The 19,875-nt window shown below is 36.5% G+C and overlaps 1 protein-coding gene across 2 annotated transcripts; it reads right to left on the bottom strand.

Annotated features, from left to right (window-relative positions):
- Window positions 1–249: 249 nt before the first annotated feature.
- Window positions 250–3,935, bottom strand: LOC135843861 (uncharacterized). Of its 2 annotated transcripts, none has more exons than XM_065361899.1 (3): window positions 3,607–3,935; window positions 2,885–2,977; window positions 250–1,145 (listed from the first exon to the last, which is right to left on the bottom strand). In XM_065361899.1, exons 1-3 carry the CDS (start codon window positions 3,793–3,795, stop codon window positions 639–641), a joined length of 789 nt encoding a protein of 262 aa, XP_065217971.1. In that variant the 5' UTR covers window positions 3,796–3,935; the 3' UTR covers window positions 250–638. The 2 variants fall into 2 exon arrangements, with proteins under 2 accessions (XP_065217971.1, XP_065217970.1); XM_065361898.1 differs by having other exon boundaries at window positions 2,840–2,977; window positions 3,607–3,921.
- Window positions 3,936–19,875: the final 15,940 nt, after the last annotated feature.

The following is a 19,875-nucleotide window of genomic DNA, read 5'->3' as shown; positions in this document are numbered from 1 at the left end:
CCATTTTATTTGGCATTTGGCAAAAGTGGTATTATTTTCTTATGCCAGTCGGCAAATCGTTATTTCGCATTCCAATTCTTTCATTTTAGAGAGGCTACGTTAAAAATCATTACAAAGTGCTATCCACTGAACAAACAATAAACGTCAAATAGGTTAAATCAAATAAACTCGATCACTGCATAAAATAAGTAAGTACGAGTACCTACTACCTAGTTACAAATGAAAAGAGAAGAACACGAAAAAAAATGATTAGAATGAACAACACACTAAATGGTATTATATTTAGATTAGGTATTTAGACAAAATTAACTCAATTAAGTAATGCTCAACGAATCAATAAAGTAAGTGAGAAGTCTGTGTTACGTACTATTCGCCTCTCCGTTCCTCATTAAAACTGATAACGTTCGTGTTTGTACGTACTCATCTCGTACCTAGTGCGTTCTTGCGTTCTTTTCATCTCAGTGAGATGGAAAAGAACAGTGGCATGAAATCAACATGTTTCGTACGTTATCAAACGACAGATATTCTACAGTTTCGTAGCGTGTATCAAGAAATGATAAAAACTCTCTCTAAACGCGCATGCAGGGTTGCCACATGCTACAGGTAATTAAAAGTTGGATTTTTAGGTAAAAAAAAATCTACTCTGTTTTTTCTTCTTCCGAATTTCTACTGATGACCGCATGATAAAACAAAGACACATACTCATCGTGTGCCGCGTCAAATAAATTCAAAGATCCTTTGACAAATTTTCCAAACTTATTGTGTGCAATAACACGGTTTACATAATCAACTGAAACTGCGATCGCGTGACAGAATTTTTCAAGAAATTCGTCATACTCTTTCCTCTGTTCTTTGGTCAAATCGAAAATACCTTTATCTAAAGAAATATTTTTATCGGAAAAAAACTTTTTTTTAATCGCGGCTTTCAATAGTTTAACATAATCATCGTGGGAATAACGATCGTTGGAAAGGATTTTTATCCAATTGTATTTTCTCTTAAGAATACCTAAATGGACCTTTTGATTCTTCATAATGTGCGCCGGAATTCTTTCATTTACTTCGGGGAAATTGTCCTCAATCTTGGTGACATAATTCCGAAATACCAAGGGTACTTCGATCTCCGTGATTTTCCTATCAGTTTCATTCTGCAAGAAGTTAATGTTTAGAAACATCCATAATTAATATGTAAGTGGGTAATTCTCAAAAAAAAGGTCAATTTTGATGTGCATAATTTTGAAAAATAAAAATCATTTTTTTGGAAAATTTCAAGTGAGAATCATTTGTATAGGTGTCACAGATCCCTGTTCTAGTGTTGGCCTCAATTCAATCCCCCCCACTGTGGACCCCGGCCCCCCTTAAACAGCGATAATTAGGATTCGACCCTCATCGATGTGTAATATGTCGATTGATATGTTTTCGAGGTCGTAGAATTCGAATCTGCAGTTATTTTTTATGTAGAGGTGGAGGGTGAGGCGTGAGGAGGGGGAAAATGTCAAATTTTGCTTATATTATCGTGTAATATGTCGATTTATGTTTTTCAGGCCGCAAAGTTCGAATCAGGACTTATTTTTTTGGTAGTGGTAGAGGTGAAGTGTGGGGAGGGAGAAAATGTCAAATTTTGCTTGTATTATCGTGTAATATGTCGACTAGCGCGATAAAAGTACAGCTGTCTGAAATTTGGCCAAGTCGAAGGACAAATGGGCGCTGGACAAGCCAAAGGACAATCTCAACGTTTTTTCGTTTCTAGCCTTACCTACTGGACATTATTCGATTTTTAACACGTAATACATGTGTACTTATCATGTAGAATAACTCCCCTTTCTCAATTATCGTTTTTGGCGGGTTCATCAGGGTAAATAAAAAGCAAGCCGAAGGACACCGATTTTGCGAAATATCATATTTTCAGAGACAAGTACGATCAGAACGAGCCATTGCGTAGGTTTTGAAAATAACATTGCGGGGTAACATTTTCATGAGGACAGTGAACCAGTGCAGCCACTCGCCAGAAAAAAATGTTGGATTGGGAAGCTACCAAAAATAATTGAAAATTGCTCTAAAATTTGTGCAAAAAGTGTGTGACAGTTTTCAAATGTGAAATGTGAGCTTCCTATGGACTTATTCCAATTGCAATTTGCACAATAATGGACCTTCGTGTTCTATGATAATGAGAATGTGTCAATTTTTCCCCAAAAAAAATGAAGTTCATGACACTTTATAACATTTATTTTCAAAAACATGGCGTGTGACAGCTAAGTCGAAGGACATTTGGGGTATAAAATCGAATGTACACCAATGAAAGGATGGGCTAAAAATCTCAATACCATATGTGAAATGTGTGGGGGATGATCCTTGAATGGACCAAAAAAAAAAAAAAATGAAAAATTTCATGCGAAAACCTTTGAGAAATTTGCCATGTACACGATTTTTATCTTTTTTTGAGAATTACCCAACTGCAGCAATATTATGTACGAGTAGTTATTCAATTTGAAATACTTAGTTCAAATATAAATAAAATTAGATGAAATATCTTAATCTCAATAATTTTGAAAATTATTGAATGGAAAACTTCGGTATAGAAAGAGTAGGTGTGGGTACCTAAATTGCTCTAAAAAAACTGGACGCAAAAAATGTTGACTTAAAAGTTGCTAAGCCAGTTGAACAGCATCAAAACTGTATTTAGCACAAATGTGACTATCTAGAACAATAGAAAATAGTCTGAATTTTCAGAAAATGACCTTGTTTTTTTGTTTTAACCATGTCTTCATAGTATACTCGAGGCGTTAAACTAACTTTTTGAACCACCCTCGTATGCCAATTAAACTTTCAATTAGATACGTACCTTTTGATATTCGCATAGTACGTTCTTTTGAGCATATATATTCACCTTTCTCTCGGCTACGATTGCCCGTCGAATCCACTGTTTCAAGGAAAGTAACATATCAGAGACTTTTGTCATCCCTTCATAGGGGGCGGCCTCCTAAAAATACAAAAATGATTGTATTCGGTTACTCAATGCGATGAATTCCTCATCACCAAGGACAACGTACCAGTGTTGTCAGTTTAACACAGTAACGTATGTTTAAAACGTTCAAAACACTGTTTTAAACGTTGAGAAAAAAGCAGACAGTGTTTAAAACAAAATTCTGTTTAAAATGGTTTTTTGTTTTAAACAAGTTTTTTTTTCAACTCCAATTTCCTAAAAAAAAACACGTTTTTTTCCATTTCTCGTTGAAAAAGTATTGAAATTGAAGGGACTGAATTTTTAGATTTCCATTCTTCTTCCTATACTTTTTTTTGAAGGAAAATTTTGTGTTTTGATTTCAATTTTTTAATATTTTTTGAGCCTATAGCTATTTTATGACGTCTCATCTTGAAAATTAATGACTGGATAACGTATATTTGAAAAACTGAATCCAAAATAAATGAATTTGTGTTAAAAACGTGTTTAAAACACATTTTAAACATGTTTAAAACACATTTAAAACACATGAGAATCCAGCAGTTTAAAACGCTGTTTAAAACAAAAAAAAACGTTTTAAACAAAAAAAACCGTTTGTTTTGTCTTTTTTTTTAAAAAAAACGTTTTTTTTCAACACTGCAACGTACCTGTTGAACTTCGACTCCAATACTGATATCTTTCCCTACCAATTCGTAATTAAATGGTGGTCCGGTATGTATACGTGGTAGATCTGTGTCTTTGGGTGTGACTTCATCTGTAGGTTGTAGTGGACGCGCGTAAGCACAAGATGATAAAATAGAGAAATATAAAACTAAATTCTTAAAAATGCGGAACATTTGTAGCTATAAGTAGCTACACTATTTTTTAAATTAACGTTAAAGTAGTGTAAACTCAACTGTCAGTGCCACGTAAGTAATGTAAAAATTGAATAATGAAAAATATTCAATCAATACCTAGATGGAATTCATTGATCTAATAATCTTCTTACAAGTTATCTTTTCAATAAGTATTTTTTTATCTGAAATGCTTCTTACAATATTAATTTTTATGATCAGATTGGTATGTAGGTATACGATAATTAATTATTCATTTTTTATACCTACACATCTGTATAAATTTTCTAGGCCTATCTACTTTGAAACCAACAACAAGAAGAAAAGTCGTAGCAGTCTACCGCTAGGTGAGAGCCAAATTTTTGTGCCAGAAACACTGAGGGCTCTTAAACTACTCGCACCCTCGCTTCGCTCCTGTGCTTCGCCTGTATTTGGGGGGCTTCGTCCCCCCTGCGCACAGTGGTCTGTAAAAAAATTTAGCACGCCAAAAATCAAAAAAACCAAAGTCAAAAAGATCAAAAAATGATGTTGGGAATATGTCCAGTATAGAATTAGCATTTCATTTGGAAAACTTTGGTAGAAAGCAAGTTCATTGTAATCTACAGAAAATTCCCTACAAGATTACTATCTGATGGTTGCCGTAACCCCAAGGGGGTGGAGCTGTGTTTGTTTAAAGAGAGGGAGGTTCCTTCAAAGTGACTACAATTTTTCGAAATTTTTTGAAAACCGTTTCTCATGCTAGTATCGAACGAATGGATGTGCTCAGATATAAATATTGACCCTATTCATAACTACCCGGTGGACTACACAACCACCCCTCCCCCCTCCCCTCATAATGTCATTAATTTCACAACTTGCATGAAATTAAAGTTGTTAATGGTGTTATAAAACAAAAAAAAACGTTATAATGTAATGAGGACTGGTATATATGAACATTCACACCGCCAGATGTCGAGTGGCATTCCCCCTTAGTGGACCCCCTCCCCCCAAATGACTTTCGCACTACATCTCCCTCAGTACCACTCCTTCAGAAAAAATACGTCACATCAATGTTGTCTCGAGTAAAATTGTTCAAAGATTACCTGCAAAACATAGCATAGCTCCCCTACCCAAGTGAGGGGGGGTGGACCCGCAATTTTCATAACGCGGTCATTTCAAAAATGTCCCCCCGGGAGGAGCTTATAATATGTAAATCAAACATTTCAATAAATGCAAACTGGATTAGATCTACTAATCTTTCTATAGTGCATGCGATTGCGTATAATTACACATTTTAATGTGATTATACTGATTATCTGAAAAAATAAAGATTTCAAAGACCCGAAAATTCGTTCTTCTAGGTGTATGTACCTACTACCTACCTGGATTGTTGAAGTACCTATGTGTCAAATCTTAGTCATACCTACATTTCATTAGTGCGTTTCAAAATATTTCTTTGCTGCACATCAGCATAGAACATACCCACCAGCTTCTTTTTGTCATTTCCAGGCAATACCATGGATACCTATATGTATTCGGACCGGACACTCACATAGGGGCGCTAGTGAGCTGGCCAGAATGTTTACATTTTTCAGACGGGGCTTTCTTATCAGCGTTTACGAAAGCTCATTAATTTCAAGGGTTAAAACTGAAAAATTAATTCGATGTACATTATTTTTACGATTATTATGGTATTGCATATTAATCATGACCGAATCATATTTTCATTTTTAACTCGTAAATTCAACGTTTTGGTAAAATACGACTGATAAGAAAGGGTTAAGAAAAAAAAAGCCCCGTCTGAACTCTAGAACAATGGGCACACTAGCGCCATCTACGTGAGAGTACGGCCCGAATTAGAAACGTAGACTTTAGCAACGAAACACTACATCATCATGCGACCCTCTTCTTTTGAAACCGGTTTGTATCCTGCGCCTTTCTTATCAATCCAGCAGCTACCCCCTATCCTCCTATAAACACTACGATGTTTTGTTCGTTATTTACTGTGGTAGTTGTGCACTCGCCAGTATTACGATGTGAATGTGAAATAGTTTCTTGATTCGAGATGATTTCTCAAGTGTAAAATTGAAACCGCGGACAGTTATTAGGCCTACTTTAATTTTTGTATAATGTCAGAGGAAACGTGCATTTTTTGTAAAAAAAATATTAAGTTCTGAAGAGTGTGGTGGTGGTAAAAAAAAAGATGCTTCATAATAAGTTTTTGTTCAAAAGGAAGGTATTCAAACTATATGTAATGTTAGCCGGTTACTTGACGATGGTTTACATTCAGCTTTGGAATCAAAAAGTTCAATAACTGTACATAGACGTTGTCGAAGAGAATACACTAGACCAGATTCAGTAATACACGTAGAAAACACAAATTAGATGAAGGCACAGATGACGGTGAGATATGAATGTAATTAAAAACACGTACCTACATTACTTCGAATTACTAATTTTATCAATTTTTATTTATTTGAATAGGAGGCCCTGGTACCTCTACACAGCCACCAACTCCCCAAAAAAAATCTACGATCTTCGTCAGAACAATTATCTATTAAACTTTAAAACTCATTGCTTTTATTGTGGTGAAATTGCGGATCCCAAAAAGGAATTAAAAAAGCCAAAATCACGTCGCCGCCAAATCTCAAAAGTGGAAACCTCCTCGACGCTGAAATCAACGAAAAAATCGGCTAATAACAGACATGATGACCATGGTACGGTATAATAACGTGTTGGATATGATTTTATTATTTGATTAAATGGTATACCTATGTACTCTGAATTTTCATCGCAATAAATACTGTCCACAGGCAAAGCGGTGCTACGTCGGCTGGCCAATGTGAACGATTTAATAGCAGTAGATGCCATTTACCATTCTGACTGCCAGTCGTTATTTTATAAAGCTGCATACGAAAAAAATCCCGATTCAATCAGTCTAGCAATGAATAAAATTTTTGAATTCATAGACAACAGCAACAAATTCCAGTTTTCTCTATCTGAACTTGAACGAAGTGTGGGTTATGGTCCTGATGATTACGTTCCTCATAAAAAACGATAAAAAAACATTTAGAAGAAAAATATGGAGAAAAAGTCATCTACATTTCTGGTAAATATTTTTGAAATCTTTCATTCACAGCGATGTATTGCAACAGAAAAGTTGTTTGTAGTATTGCTAAAATTGTTAGTTTTGGAGAAAAACTAAGAATGCATTCGAAATTTTTTTACTTACGATGTATTTTTGGAATAAATTTATGTTTTGCGAAAAAATTTTAAAAAATTAGTCTACAGTGAGATTTTTTAATGTTTTGGGCACCTGAAAATTTTTCTCAAATACTTACAACTTGGTTGATTGCTACGAGTATGTACCATACTTGTTACTTTCATCACAACAATTTATAAACTAATATGAATGTTTTGTATAGGTGCACCACCCGATCGTGAACCAGTTGTGATTTTCAAACGTACCGCCGAAAAAATTTTATCAGATAACTGGAACACTGCAGACAGATCAAATGATTTTGAGGAGGAAAAAAAGAGAATTATTTCTACTGCTGCTAATTTAATTTTTGAAGATGTGGTTTCTCAAGTATGTGCTTATTTTCATTTCTTAAGTATCTACAATAATCATGAAAGAAAGTTAGTTACACGTTTTCAACATTTTGCAGAAGGCCGATTCAGAGGAAACCTACATAAGGGCAGCCAGGGCGGCGCCCTGGCTGGCAAAACGCTTTGCCCTGGCTGGACGAATTAGCAAATTTCTCCTCTTTCAAACAAATTTTGAAATCGTTTTTCCATTTTTTGCAATTTCACATTCAAAATAATTGCATAGTCCTACTTTTTCTCAAAAGTCCTTTTAGTTCTACTAAAGTCCTATTTTTCAACAATTTTATCCAAAATTCCTACTTTTTTTCAAATTTTCAATTTTTCCCCTTTTTACGGAATTTTGAACAAATTTTGTAGAAAAAGTCACATTTGTCGACTTTTTTAGAATTTGAATTACACATTTTTGAGAGCTTTTGCCCTCGCTTCGCTCGTGCTATTTGCATTTTCTTTTCTCGCGCCTAGAAAACTTGGGTACTATTGTTCAAATTCAAGAAATATTCAAAGTTTGAATCAGAAAAATAAAGTCCTCTCTCCATAAAGAAACTTTTTATTTTTACTTCTCAAAACATGATTGAATTTTTGTGAACTTTTGGCCTCGCTTCATTTAGGATTGTTTTCTTTTCTTTTTCAAGTTTGATTTTTTTTTCAAAAATAATAAACTTCTTCATAAATCATACAAGAAAGCATTCGTTTTCATACCCTTCATAATACTAATTTTTCGGGATCTGCCCTCGCTTCGCTCGGATTCGTTTGCTTTTATTTTTTCGATTTTAAATTTTCCAAAAAAATCATCATTTAAATTTTAAAATTTTGAACCAAATAATAAACTTTTTATAAGAACCTCATCACACACAAAAAAAAGCGTTGTTTTATACCTCTCAAAATACTGATTTTCGAGAGCTTTTGCCCTCGCTTCGCTCGGGCCCATTTGCTTTTCTTTTTTCATTTTGAATTTAAAAAAAAAATCATTTGAATACCATTGTTTTTATGCCCCTCGAAATACTGATTTCCAAGAGCTAGGACTGCTTGAATTATTAACCAAATACAAAATTTGCGACCTCCCCCCCTCTCTCTCTCTCACACACACACACACACACACACACACACACACACAACTCATAAATTTTGGTAAATTTCCATGCCCTGGTCACAATTCCATCTGCCCTGACTGAAAAAAATCCTGGCTACGGGCCTGTCAGCACCTCAAGCATTTTTAGAAAACATCGAAAGTAGGTAGCATTCCCCCTTCTCTACTTCTCTTACTCGAGCAACTTCTCTTGTCCAACACCCGAGATGAAAGTTCAAGGAAAAAAAAATTAATAGCAATTGCGCACAGCATCATATCAACTGTGATGCCGAGATCTTACCATTCGCCATTGATGGTAGGCATTGCAGTCCATTTTCATGCTAAATTTGGTTCGCGGCACCTCGTAGATATTTTAAATTCGCTCGGATTTTGCGCGTCCTATGACGAAGTTCGATTATTTACTTCATCAGCTCTAAATTACCCGAAGCAACCAATCAACGATGACACCTTTCTTCAATATGTGTTTGATAATGCGGACCATAACACGCAGACAATCAATGGATTGGATACCTTTCATGCGATGGGTGGTATTGAGCTTGTCACTCCAAGCCAGATTCAATTATTCCAACTCCCATGGTGAGAATAAAATCGATTCCTTTGGCGCCATGTATTGGAAAATTTGCTGACATAACTTTCAAAAGCTACATTACACTAACGAAGAAAATTGATGTCGTAATTGAAGATGTCACTATATTGATAACCTCAAAATACCAAAATGTGATGTAGCATTGCTACTTTCAAAGTTTTTGAAAGAAGAAGCTCCTGGCTGGAGTGGTTTTATGAGTGAAATTGCCTCTCAACGTTGGACTTTCAAAGAACCGAAGTGAATTTTCTACCATTTGTGAATGCAATACCTAGTGATCTAGATACAATTTACACAGTTTTGAAACACGCTATTGATGAAACTAAAGCACACCAGCAGAAATTATGTGTTGTTACATTCGATCAACCACTATATTTTAAAGCGAGGCACATAATATCGAATATGAATAACGAAGATGTGACGATTTTCATTAGACTTGGCGGGTTTCACACAATTTTATCATTCCTCGGTTCAATGGGCTTTATAATGAGCGGGAGCGGATTAAAGGTAGCCTTGGGTGAAATTTTTGCTCAGAATTCACTCGATAAAATCTCAAGTGGGCATGCATACAGTCGTGCTGTGCATGCAAATTATCTAATGCACGAAGGACGAAGCACTCGGAAAAATTATAATGAATGGCCTAGAATTCAAAAACGAATCATTTTTTGCCAGTTCGCCTACTATATTTGAGGTAAAAGCGTTGGACACTCTTGAAAAATCTTGTACCGGAAGGGGTTGCGCCCGCAGCTTCCACCTAAAGGGAAGATGTGTTCCCTCGGAGTGGCAGCACTGACTAAGTAGTGCACTCTGTCGGATTAGTTCGAGTATAGCCACTCCGCCATTAGAGACGTTACAAAACGTTAGGTATTTTTTCACTGGTGTTCCGGTACGGATGCATTTCAGAGCTTCCACTTGCAATCGACATTGCAAGTGTCTTTTTATAATGATTAGTGTGTCTTTTTTGTATTTAATCGATTCGGTTTTATATCAGAGATGTGTACAAATAAAGCATAACACTTCATTTGCGGTCTATGATCATTTATGCGGTGTTTCGTCACCTTTGCTGTTCGATGTACTTTCGTAAGGTCATCAGTAGAGTTTGGGTTCCCTGGGCTTAACTATATGCTGAATAGCACAAAACTCTCCCTCTGAATACCAAGGAGAGTCCCAGCTATCACATATTTGGCGCCCTAAACGTGGTAAACTGTACCCAGGGCTTTTCAGTGCACTTTTTGTGTCACAAAATAGGGCAAAGTCACGTGTATCGCGACCTCTAGCCTACTTTCTATCTGCTCTCGAGAGAGACAAACTGTACCTAGTACAGGCGGAATCGTGTATTCCAACCAGAGTTTTTACTTATCAGAGTTTTACAAACCCCAGAATTCCGGTCAAATTTGGTCAACTTGGCGACTTCGGCGATTCATCATCTATAGTCAACGTGGGATCATCTTTAATAAACGTGGAATCATCTTTAATCATCGTGGGATCATCTCTAATCATCTTTAGCGGCATCTTTAGTCTTCGTGGGATTATTTTTGGAACACCCTGTCAACCTGGCGACAGAAGTATTCAAGTGAGAAATCACCCAGCTTGGATAAGGTCAACCTGGCGACCTGACAATCTTTTTAGTGGTAGCTCAGATACCCTAAAAAGTGATAATATTGTGACATCTCGGACAGCTCACCATTTGCAGCAAAAAATTCCGATCAAAAAGTGCCAATTTTGAGCTTTTGTGCACACTTGTGCAAGTTTGAGTTTGGAAAAAACGAGCATAGTTAGACTTGTCATAAGTGGATTTTCGAGGTCAAAAGTTCAGAGCAACATACGAAACCAACAAGTGTGTTACCACTTACCAGCTAAGCAGTTTTATGTGTCAAAGTGGTGAACAAGACGATCACAGGTATGTGAATTTTAATATCGAAAAAATCGCGAAAGAGTGGCCGAAAAATCGCGTATGTAATTAGAACTTCTGAACAATTTTTATTCTCGAAAAAATCGCGAAAATGTGCCGAAAAATTGCGTAAAAATAGAGCTTTCTTACCAAGTTCGACAAGCTTTGGTTTGGAAAATTTGAGCAGAGATTAATAAGCTTGACAAAGCTCTTCAAGCTCAAACAGAGAAGTTTGAAAGTCAGGTTCGATAAAAGGTCAAAACATGCGCGAGAAAATCAGAGAACACGTAACTTTGAAGCTCGTAAATATCAGAGATGGCCAGCTGTCAGTGGGAATGGCACGAATCTTCCCAGCTGTGTGTGAGCATAGCAACGAGTGGCCAGCTGTCAGTGGGAATAGCGCAAATCTTCCCAGCTGTGTGTGAGCATAGCAACGAGTAGCCAGCTGTCCGTGACAATAGTGTGATGTTTAATTAGAAGCTAACTCACGAGGCACTTACTACAACAGAGACGAAATAAAAAGGATTCCTGTTCCAATGTTTTTCGAATTTTATTTGGAGACATCAGCTTGCTGATAACAGAGATGAGTAAAATCATGTTGCTGGGGCAAAACAACAGCCCAAGAAGATTTTTGAAATGGTTTTTTGAGTCAAAATAAAACCAAACAGAGAAGATGAAAAATAGCGTTAATCACGTGAATGGGGCAACAGGCAACCTGAAATGATCGTAAATCAGGTTACAGTGGCACAACAGCAGCCCTGTGAAAAAGAAAACCCATTTTGCCTGGATAGTGGGGCAGTTTTGAATCTATTTTGGAAAATGGAAACGAGTGTGTTCCATCACACATCTACTAGTGCTGCAAGAAGCGAATGCCAGTTAAAACAAGGCTACAGATAAATTTCAACGTGATTGTGTTTGCATGCATTTATCTGCGTTGGTGAAAAGAATAGAGCCAACCTAGCTGCACGTTATCTGCTCCGAAGTACCTGATAACACATCCTACTAAATGTGAAAACGAAGAATTGGCTATTTATAAGCAGAGTAAAACATGCCGAATCAACCAACGTTACGTGAAATTCAGTTTAGTGGGGCAGAACAACACAGGAAAGAGCAGAGATTTTTTTAAAAAAAAAAAGATTGGTAATTGCCGTAATCTAGGTTGGAATAGTGAATTTATATCTCATTTTATTTATTTATTTATTTTTTTTTTAATTCTTTATTTATGACTTATTGTTTTTTTTAGACATTTATGAATTATCTTGAAATGTTGTAATTTTATTTAGATGACCATGTTTCTTAAATTGTTATTGAAAGTGGAGTTTGACATGAGTGAAATGTGGTGAGAGAGATTGAGTGAGAAATATCTTGTAAAAGCAGAGTTTTTTTGAAAATGTGTGTAATTTCTCACATAATTACGTTTATTGTTATGTTGTTGAATTTTTGTATGCTATTTTCGTTAAATATTTATGTTTGTGAATTTATGTAGCACATAGTGACTAAGATGTGAATTTATTAATTTATTTTGTAGAAATTGTTCGCATCTAAGATAATTTTAAGTCGCTAGTGCAGTGAAAATAGCAGAGATGTTTAAAATTTGGCATGATGGAGGCTGATGAATGGATTCCGAAGGACCTAGCTATTCAACATCGAGAAGCTGCGGGTTCATGGAAGCGGGGCAAGGGGCCCTCCCCCTCCCGTCTGTCGTCAGAGAGCCGTTTAAGCTTCAATGATCCAGCATCTCCTGCTCCTGTCCGCGCTGTTCATGGAAGCGGGGCAATGTACCGGAAGGGGTTGCGCCCGCAGCTTCCACCTAAAGGGAAGATGTGTTCCCTCGGAGTGGCAGCACTGACTAAGTAGTGCACTCTGTCGGATTAGTTCGAGTATAGCCACTCCGCCATTAGAGACGTTACAAAACGTTAGGTATTTTTTCACTGGTGTTCCGGTACGGATGCATTTCAGAGCTTCCACTTGCAATCGACATTGCAAGTGTCTTTTTATAATGATTAGTGTGTCTTTTTTGTATTTAATCGATTCGGTTTTATATCAGAGATGTGTACAAATAAAGCATAACACTTCATTTGCGGTCTATGATCATTTATGCGGTGTTTCGTCACCTTTGCTGTTCGATGTACTTTCGTAAGGTCATCAGTAGAGTTTGGGTTCCCTGGGCTTAACTATATGCTGAATAGCACAAAACTCTCCCTCTGAATACCAAGGAGAGTCCCAGCTATCACAATCTATGAATGCGTTTGAAAATGAGCTTCAAAATATTGCAAATCGAGGAAAAACTGCTGAATTATGGTTGCAATACTTCTACATGGTTTCATTGTTGAAAAACTTCGTCATGGCTGAAAGAATGGGTGATTGGGAAGCGAATTTACAATGCATTGCTCAGATGTTACCGTTTTTCCATGCTAGTGGCCATTTTTTGTACGCAAAGTCGGCTCATCTCTACTTACAGGATGCTTTGCAACTGGATCACACATGCAGAGAACTAATTAGTCGGTTTTTTACTGTTCGAAGAACCAATAAATCTTAGAACATATAGTATTAACATAGAAGGCTCATTATGTTCTAAGCAATAAATTCTGGTCAGGAGTGCCAACTGATATGGTTATCGAGCAAACACTGAATCGCAGTATGAAATGTGTGAATGGTCTAACACATGGACGAGGTGTGACGAGTTCACTTTTAAGAATTTGGACACTTTCTCGGCCAGTTTTATCCAAGGTTTCCGAGGCAATGGAGGAGTTCACAGGGTGTACCACGGCATCAAGCGAACAGCATGTTGACCTTCGAGTATCCACAATGAAACGAGACATAGAATCAACAAAAAAAAATGGTCAAATGGTTCGAAATACATGATCCTTTTCCTAAAAATGAAGAACTTATGTCACTCTCATTTGGACTCACTGGAGATTATCGCATCAATTGTCATAAGAGCTTCGAAATTGGTAAAAATGGAATAAAACATATATGATTGGTAAAACGTTCGGCGAAGTCACTTTTAAACGCTGTATGATTTAAGACTACTGTAAGGTGTTTTCGGCAATACGTATTATAAAACTAAGCCATATTTTTATGTGTTTCAGGAGATCGAGTAATTCCACTTTCGTCTATGACTTCGCTCATGAAAATCCATGATGATGCGGTACCCATTGATCCACTCGTCATATTTCAACGCATCAGCCTTCTGAAGAAGGATGATGACGACCTACGTAACTATTTCAAGTACGAACTCGCTCCATTTCCATTGTCATTATTCAGTGAAAATGGAATGAGACACCAGCAGAAGTCGGAAATTTACGTTTTATTCCCTTCGTTGAAACAAAAACCGGATGTAAAGGAGGCTTCGTATGTAATTGATGGAGGGTTCCTCCTGCACAGAATTCAATGGCAGAAAAGCGTCACATATGATGAATTATGTGGTCGCTACATCACCTATATTAAAAGTTTCTCGCCATTACCATCCAAAATTACAGTCGTATTCGATGGATATCTAAACTCCAAGCAGACAACAAAAAATGCCGAGCATCTTCGTCGAATGGCACATTCTGGCACCTGTGCTGACATCGACGTATCCGCAGATAAGGTAGTCAGAACTAAGCAAAACCAATTTCTGACAAATTCAGTTAATAAACATCGATTTATCGTATTGCTGAGAGAGCGTTTAAAAGAAACTGGAATCAAATCAGAGGTGGCTGCGAATGACGCAGACGGATTAATAATTGAAACTGCACTTGAAAAATGCCGTGCTGGAGAGAATGTAGTTATTGTTGGAAACGATACGGATCTGATAGTACTTGCTGTTGCCCTGGCCGAAGAATATTCCGGTTCCCTCATCCTAATGAAACCTGGTCAAAACAAACGTGAAACGACGTATTTCAACATATTGGAACTACAAAAAGAACCCCTTAGTCGGCATGTTCTATTTTATCACACATTCACAGGGTGTGATACAACCAGTTTTTTTTCATAGAAAAGGTAACCTATTTTCATAGGGTTAGAGGGTGGCTCTGGCTACACTTGGTAATGCAAACTTGTGTATAAATCCAACTTGGTTCTTCATTATTTTTTTTCAATGATTTCTCAAAACATTATGGTATTAAAATAGGATATCTTGACAAAAATCGCAAATAATCTAACCTATCTCTTTGGCTCTTCATTTATAGATCTTTTATTTGACTCTTCATTTTGTGAGTTATACCTACACCAAAACACAAAATACCCTTTTTTAATCACACCTCATCTGTGTTTTATGGCATTTTGGTGTATTTATATCTCATGACCAAAGCACTGCCGGAAATTTGCAATCGTCATTGAACCATTATCATTACTGACCAATTTTTAAGAATGAAATATTTTTCAAAGAATAGGTATAGAAAAATCATGTCGGATTTCCGCCATCTTCGCGTGACAAGTACCACCACCCTTGCCCTCCTAATATTCAAAACACTGCATCTACTAGTGATTACTTATACGTGTGTTTGTATTTATTTTACTTACAATTTGGAAAAGTTCGGGCTATTAAAACTCTGATGTAAAAAAGTTATCTTCAGACTGAAATTGATAAATTTTACCGAGCGGATGCTGATATAGAAGATATAATTCTGGCAGGAGAAAAAGCAGTTGTGGCGCTCTATGACGGGGAAGAAGAAGAAGATCTTGATGAATTTCGATTCAAATGTTTTGTAAAATCTTTGAAACGAAATGCATCAATGTTAGCCTCACTTCCTCCTACAATACCAAAGGTGCAACTGAGCAGCACAGCAAGAGGGTTTACCTAGAATCCAAAACAAGCTAACAGTTGAAGAACGACTTCTCCCCATAAACTATGGTTGGCACAGCACGTCGAATGGATTGTTGCCGACACCAACTACATTACCTGCCGCTCCAGCCGAAGTTCTGAGAGGTATTTTCTGCTCTTGCACCACAGGTTGCGGAAAAGCGTGTGGATGCAGGAAAAGTGGGCTTCTTTGTAATGCTGCTTGCAACCATTGTGAAGGCGTCTCATGCACGAACAAAAGCTCTAATACGGTTGAGAGTGACGAAGATGTACAAGATTACGGCGCTATCAATATTTACGACAATGACAAGGATGATGGCAAGGATGATGGCGAGGATGATGACGAGGACGAAGATGATAGCGATTACGAAATCGAGAAAGACAGTTACGAATATACTATCGATGAAAGTGGAGAAGATTATACCACAGATGACGACGACATGGATCCATGGCAGCCTCAGCTCGTAAAAATAAGAATATGGGTACTTCGTTATTATTTTTTAATTTTTATGAAATGAAGTTATTAAAATACGAGTATGTAAATGTTTTTTTTTGGGTGCTTATAATTGCAATATTATTGCACTCGCAAAGAAAGGGGTTTAGATTTGGTTTATTACGTTGATGTTTTTCAGTACGTTTATGAATTTTCAGATATCAGAAGGGTTGTCTGGGATGGTTGTGAAAAATTTGATACATACGTAGGTAACTGAAATGACTGCGTTATGAAAATTGCGTGGGTCCACTCCCCTCACTTGGGTAGAGGAGCTATGCTATGTTTTGCAAATAATTTTTGAACAATTTTACTCGAGACAACATTGATGTGACGTATTTTTCTGAAGGAGTGGTACTGAGGGAGATGTAGTGCGAAAGTCATTTGGGGGGAGGGGGTCCACTAAGAGGGAAGGCCACTCGACATCTGGTGGTGTGAATGTTCATATATACCAGTCCTCATTACATTATAACGTTTTTAGCCAAATTTTTGTAAAAAATGATGGCTATTGCGGTAGGCCCAACTTTGGATAAAAAGGTCGGAGGTGAAAAACTTTGATAGTTCTCAACGTTTTGACCTCAAACTAGACGATTCCCCGTGTGTCAGTTTTTATATATATACTAGGGGGCCTACGGCCCCCTGGCCGCTTCGCGGCCCAACCCCCGTTACTCGTTCCTCGGGCTTCGCCCTCGGAACTCGCTCTTGGGGGCTGCGCCCCCAAACCCCCCTCTATTGTACACTTCCTCATTCAAAGAGTATGAAACTTTGAACATTTGTCTCGCTTACATAACCCATTTAGCATTGTTAGTTTTTGAGATTAATTTAATTCAAAATTTTGTAACCGAAATTCAAAATTTGTATTCAAAATAGCTCAAGGACTAAGAACCCTAGAGGGTAACTTAATGTAAGAGCGAGAAATGTTCGAAAATTTAATACTCTCTAAAAAGAGACATTACCCATCTTTATTGCTTTTTTGGTTTTTGGTAAATCTATACATTGGAGCATGATCGAAAAAATGGCAAGAACAGCTCATTTTTAAACTCAAGATTTGGACCGGTCCTTTAATTTCAAAATTTTTTGAGCTGTATATTTTTTCTATATTCTAGATACCTAATTATGTTAACGTGTCGAATAAAAAAAATTAGCTCTCTAGGTTGCATTTTTTCGGGTATTTTTTTGGTATTTTTCCATGTATTTTTTGAGTATTTTTTGGGAGAGGCGCTTTATTTGATAGAGATAGATATGTACAATTGTACATAGATGAGGTAGATAGATGGATTGATAGATAACTTCACTTGATGATGTTAACACCTCACAATTCTCTGAAATGTGTAATCATTTGCACTATCTATACTTGAGTATTTTATAGTTGCCATCTATTCATAGATTTTTTTATGAAAAAGAAAAAATACTTTAAACACTGTAGGTATTTACATGTCATGTACTTGTTTAAAAGTGTTTAGGTGAAATTGTTTTCTTTTAAAATGACTAATTCCTCGAAGTCTTTGGGATGTTGATTGTTGTGTAAAATAAAACCTACAATCTCTCAACAAAAGACGTTTTTTCTGTGTTTGGTGTGTTTGGTGAAACCTGAGTTATGGAATGAATAGGATGAACTGGTTTAAGGGTGAGTTGGTGCGGGGTAACGTTGACAAAACACTGACTCGATGTCGCCGCTCTACTATTGCAAACAGGTTTTAGCTACCTGCTACCCCGTCTCACCGCACATCCATGCATCTCATTCAAACGCTGAATAGACCCATTTAAACTCGAAATTCGGGCCCTTTAACTTGAAAATTGGTTGGTCTGATAATTTTTTTCATATTCTAGAGAAGTTGAGGCGTCGATTAAAAAAAAAAAATAGCTTTCTAGGTGCCATAGAACGGGCTAGATATTTTTTTTTTGATTTTCACGTATTTTATAGTAATTTTTTGTGTATTTTTGAACTAAACAGTAAATTTGACGCGGATGATCAATTTTGATCTGATAACAGGTTACACCATTTCAAAGAGCATCGAATTTTGAACATTTCCCTCGTTTACATTACCCATCTAGCGTTTTTAGTTTTCGAGATAATTTAATTCAAAATTGTATAACTGAAATTCAAAATTTGAATTTAAAATAGCTCGAAAACGAAGCACCCTAGAGGAGTAATGTCAGTGAGGGAAATGTGCAAAATTTAATGCTCTTTAAAATGAGACATTAACCACCTTCATCTTTTTTTTCGTTTTCGATATATTGCAGAATAATCGAAAAAACGGCAAAAACAGCCCATTTCAACTCGAAATTTGGGCCCTTTAACATCAAAATTTGTTGGTCTGATAATTTTTTTCTTATTGTAGAAACGTTAAGGTTTCGATTAAAAAAAAAATTAGCTTTCTAGGTGCCATAGAACGGGCTAAATAATTTTTTTTGATTTTTCACGTATTTTTCGTTTATTTTTTGGGTATTTTTTGGGCTGGCGCTTTATTTAATAGATATTTGCTCGCGACCAGACATGTCAACTATGCATGGCATATATGCTGAAAAGTGAACAAAATTTTAAAATTGGCATAATTTCTGTTCTAAATAACTTACCAAAATTTTATTTGCAGATTCAATCTAATATTTAAAAAATCTATGTGTTGAAAAAAGTATTCAGATTTTTAGGCTAAATTTTGAAGAAAAATTTTGAAAATGGAGTTGAAATAATTTGAATTAAAAAAAAGTTAGGACACCACAAGAAAGCTTGGACACCATAAAAATTTTTGATGTTTTCAATTTTTCCATGGGCCAATAAAATACTGAAAAATTTCAAGTCAAATTTGTTGTCGTGTACACTCAGGATCGATGTATTTGCATACATATCCACCAGCGCATCACATTCTACTTACTACAAATTGACTGTAGACCCTGCGTTCATCCTCGCGCCTTGATTTCTAAACCATGCGCCCTCTGGTGGAAGTTTCTGAAAACTCATAGTTGACTTGTATAGTAAAATTAACCCATGACTTGTCAACCAACTATAGTTGACAAGTAGGTCAGTCCACTTGTATAGTAAAATTAACCCATTGATTAGTTGACAAATCTGGATACTAATACCTATATATAGATTTAAACTTAGTCATTGTAGTGCCCGTTTTAAGTATACGTAGTCATTGTGGTGCCCGGTTTTGGGCTTGTGGCGCCCAAATCGGGCACCACAAGGTCTTTTTATATATAACGATGTAGAATTTGATGAAATGCACTCTAAGGTGAAAAAAAAATTTTTGAGGCGGGCACCACAAGTAACAAGTTTATATAACGGGCACCACTATGACTAAAAACCACAAAAAAAATAAACTGCTCCAAAACACCTTTATCATACATATATATATGATCCTCTATGTACGCGGGCACCACAATTACCATAAAAGACCCGGGCACCACAAGGTACTAGGTACGTGTATTCATATACATATTCCAGAGGGAAATCTCGTAACCTTTTTCTTGATTAACCAGCAAACTCATAACGTTTTGGCAAACTCGTAACTTTTTTAGGACGTGACTTTGCTATGAGGTGCTATATGAATCTACAAGGTGTGGGGAGTCTACTGGCAAAGTTTGAGCAGGGACGTGAGATTGCTGTTTATACAATTTCACTTTTGACACAATTTTCAAATGAGTACATAGCCTAATTAAT

The sequence above is a fragment of the Planococcus citri genome, chromosome 4 (assembly GCF_950023065.1).
Source record: "Planococcus citri chromosome 4, ihPlaCitr1.1, whole genome shotgun sequence".
In the NCBI taxonomy this organism is placed as follows: domain Eukaryota; kingdom Metazoa; phylum Arthropoda; class Insecta; order Hemiptera; family Pseudococcidae; genus Planococcus; species Planococcus citri.
Note: the sequence above shows the minus strand (reverse complement) of the source record. Positions and strands in the feature narration are given on the sequence as shown.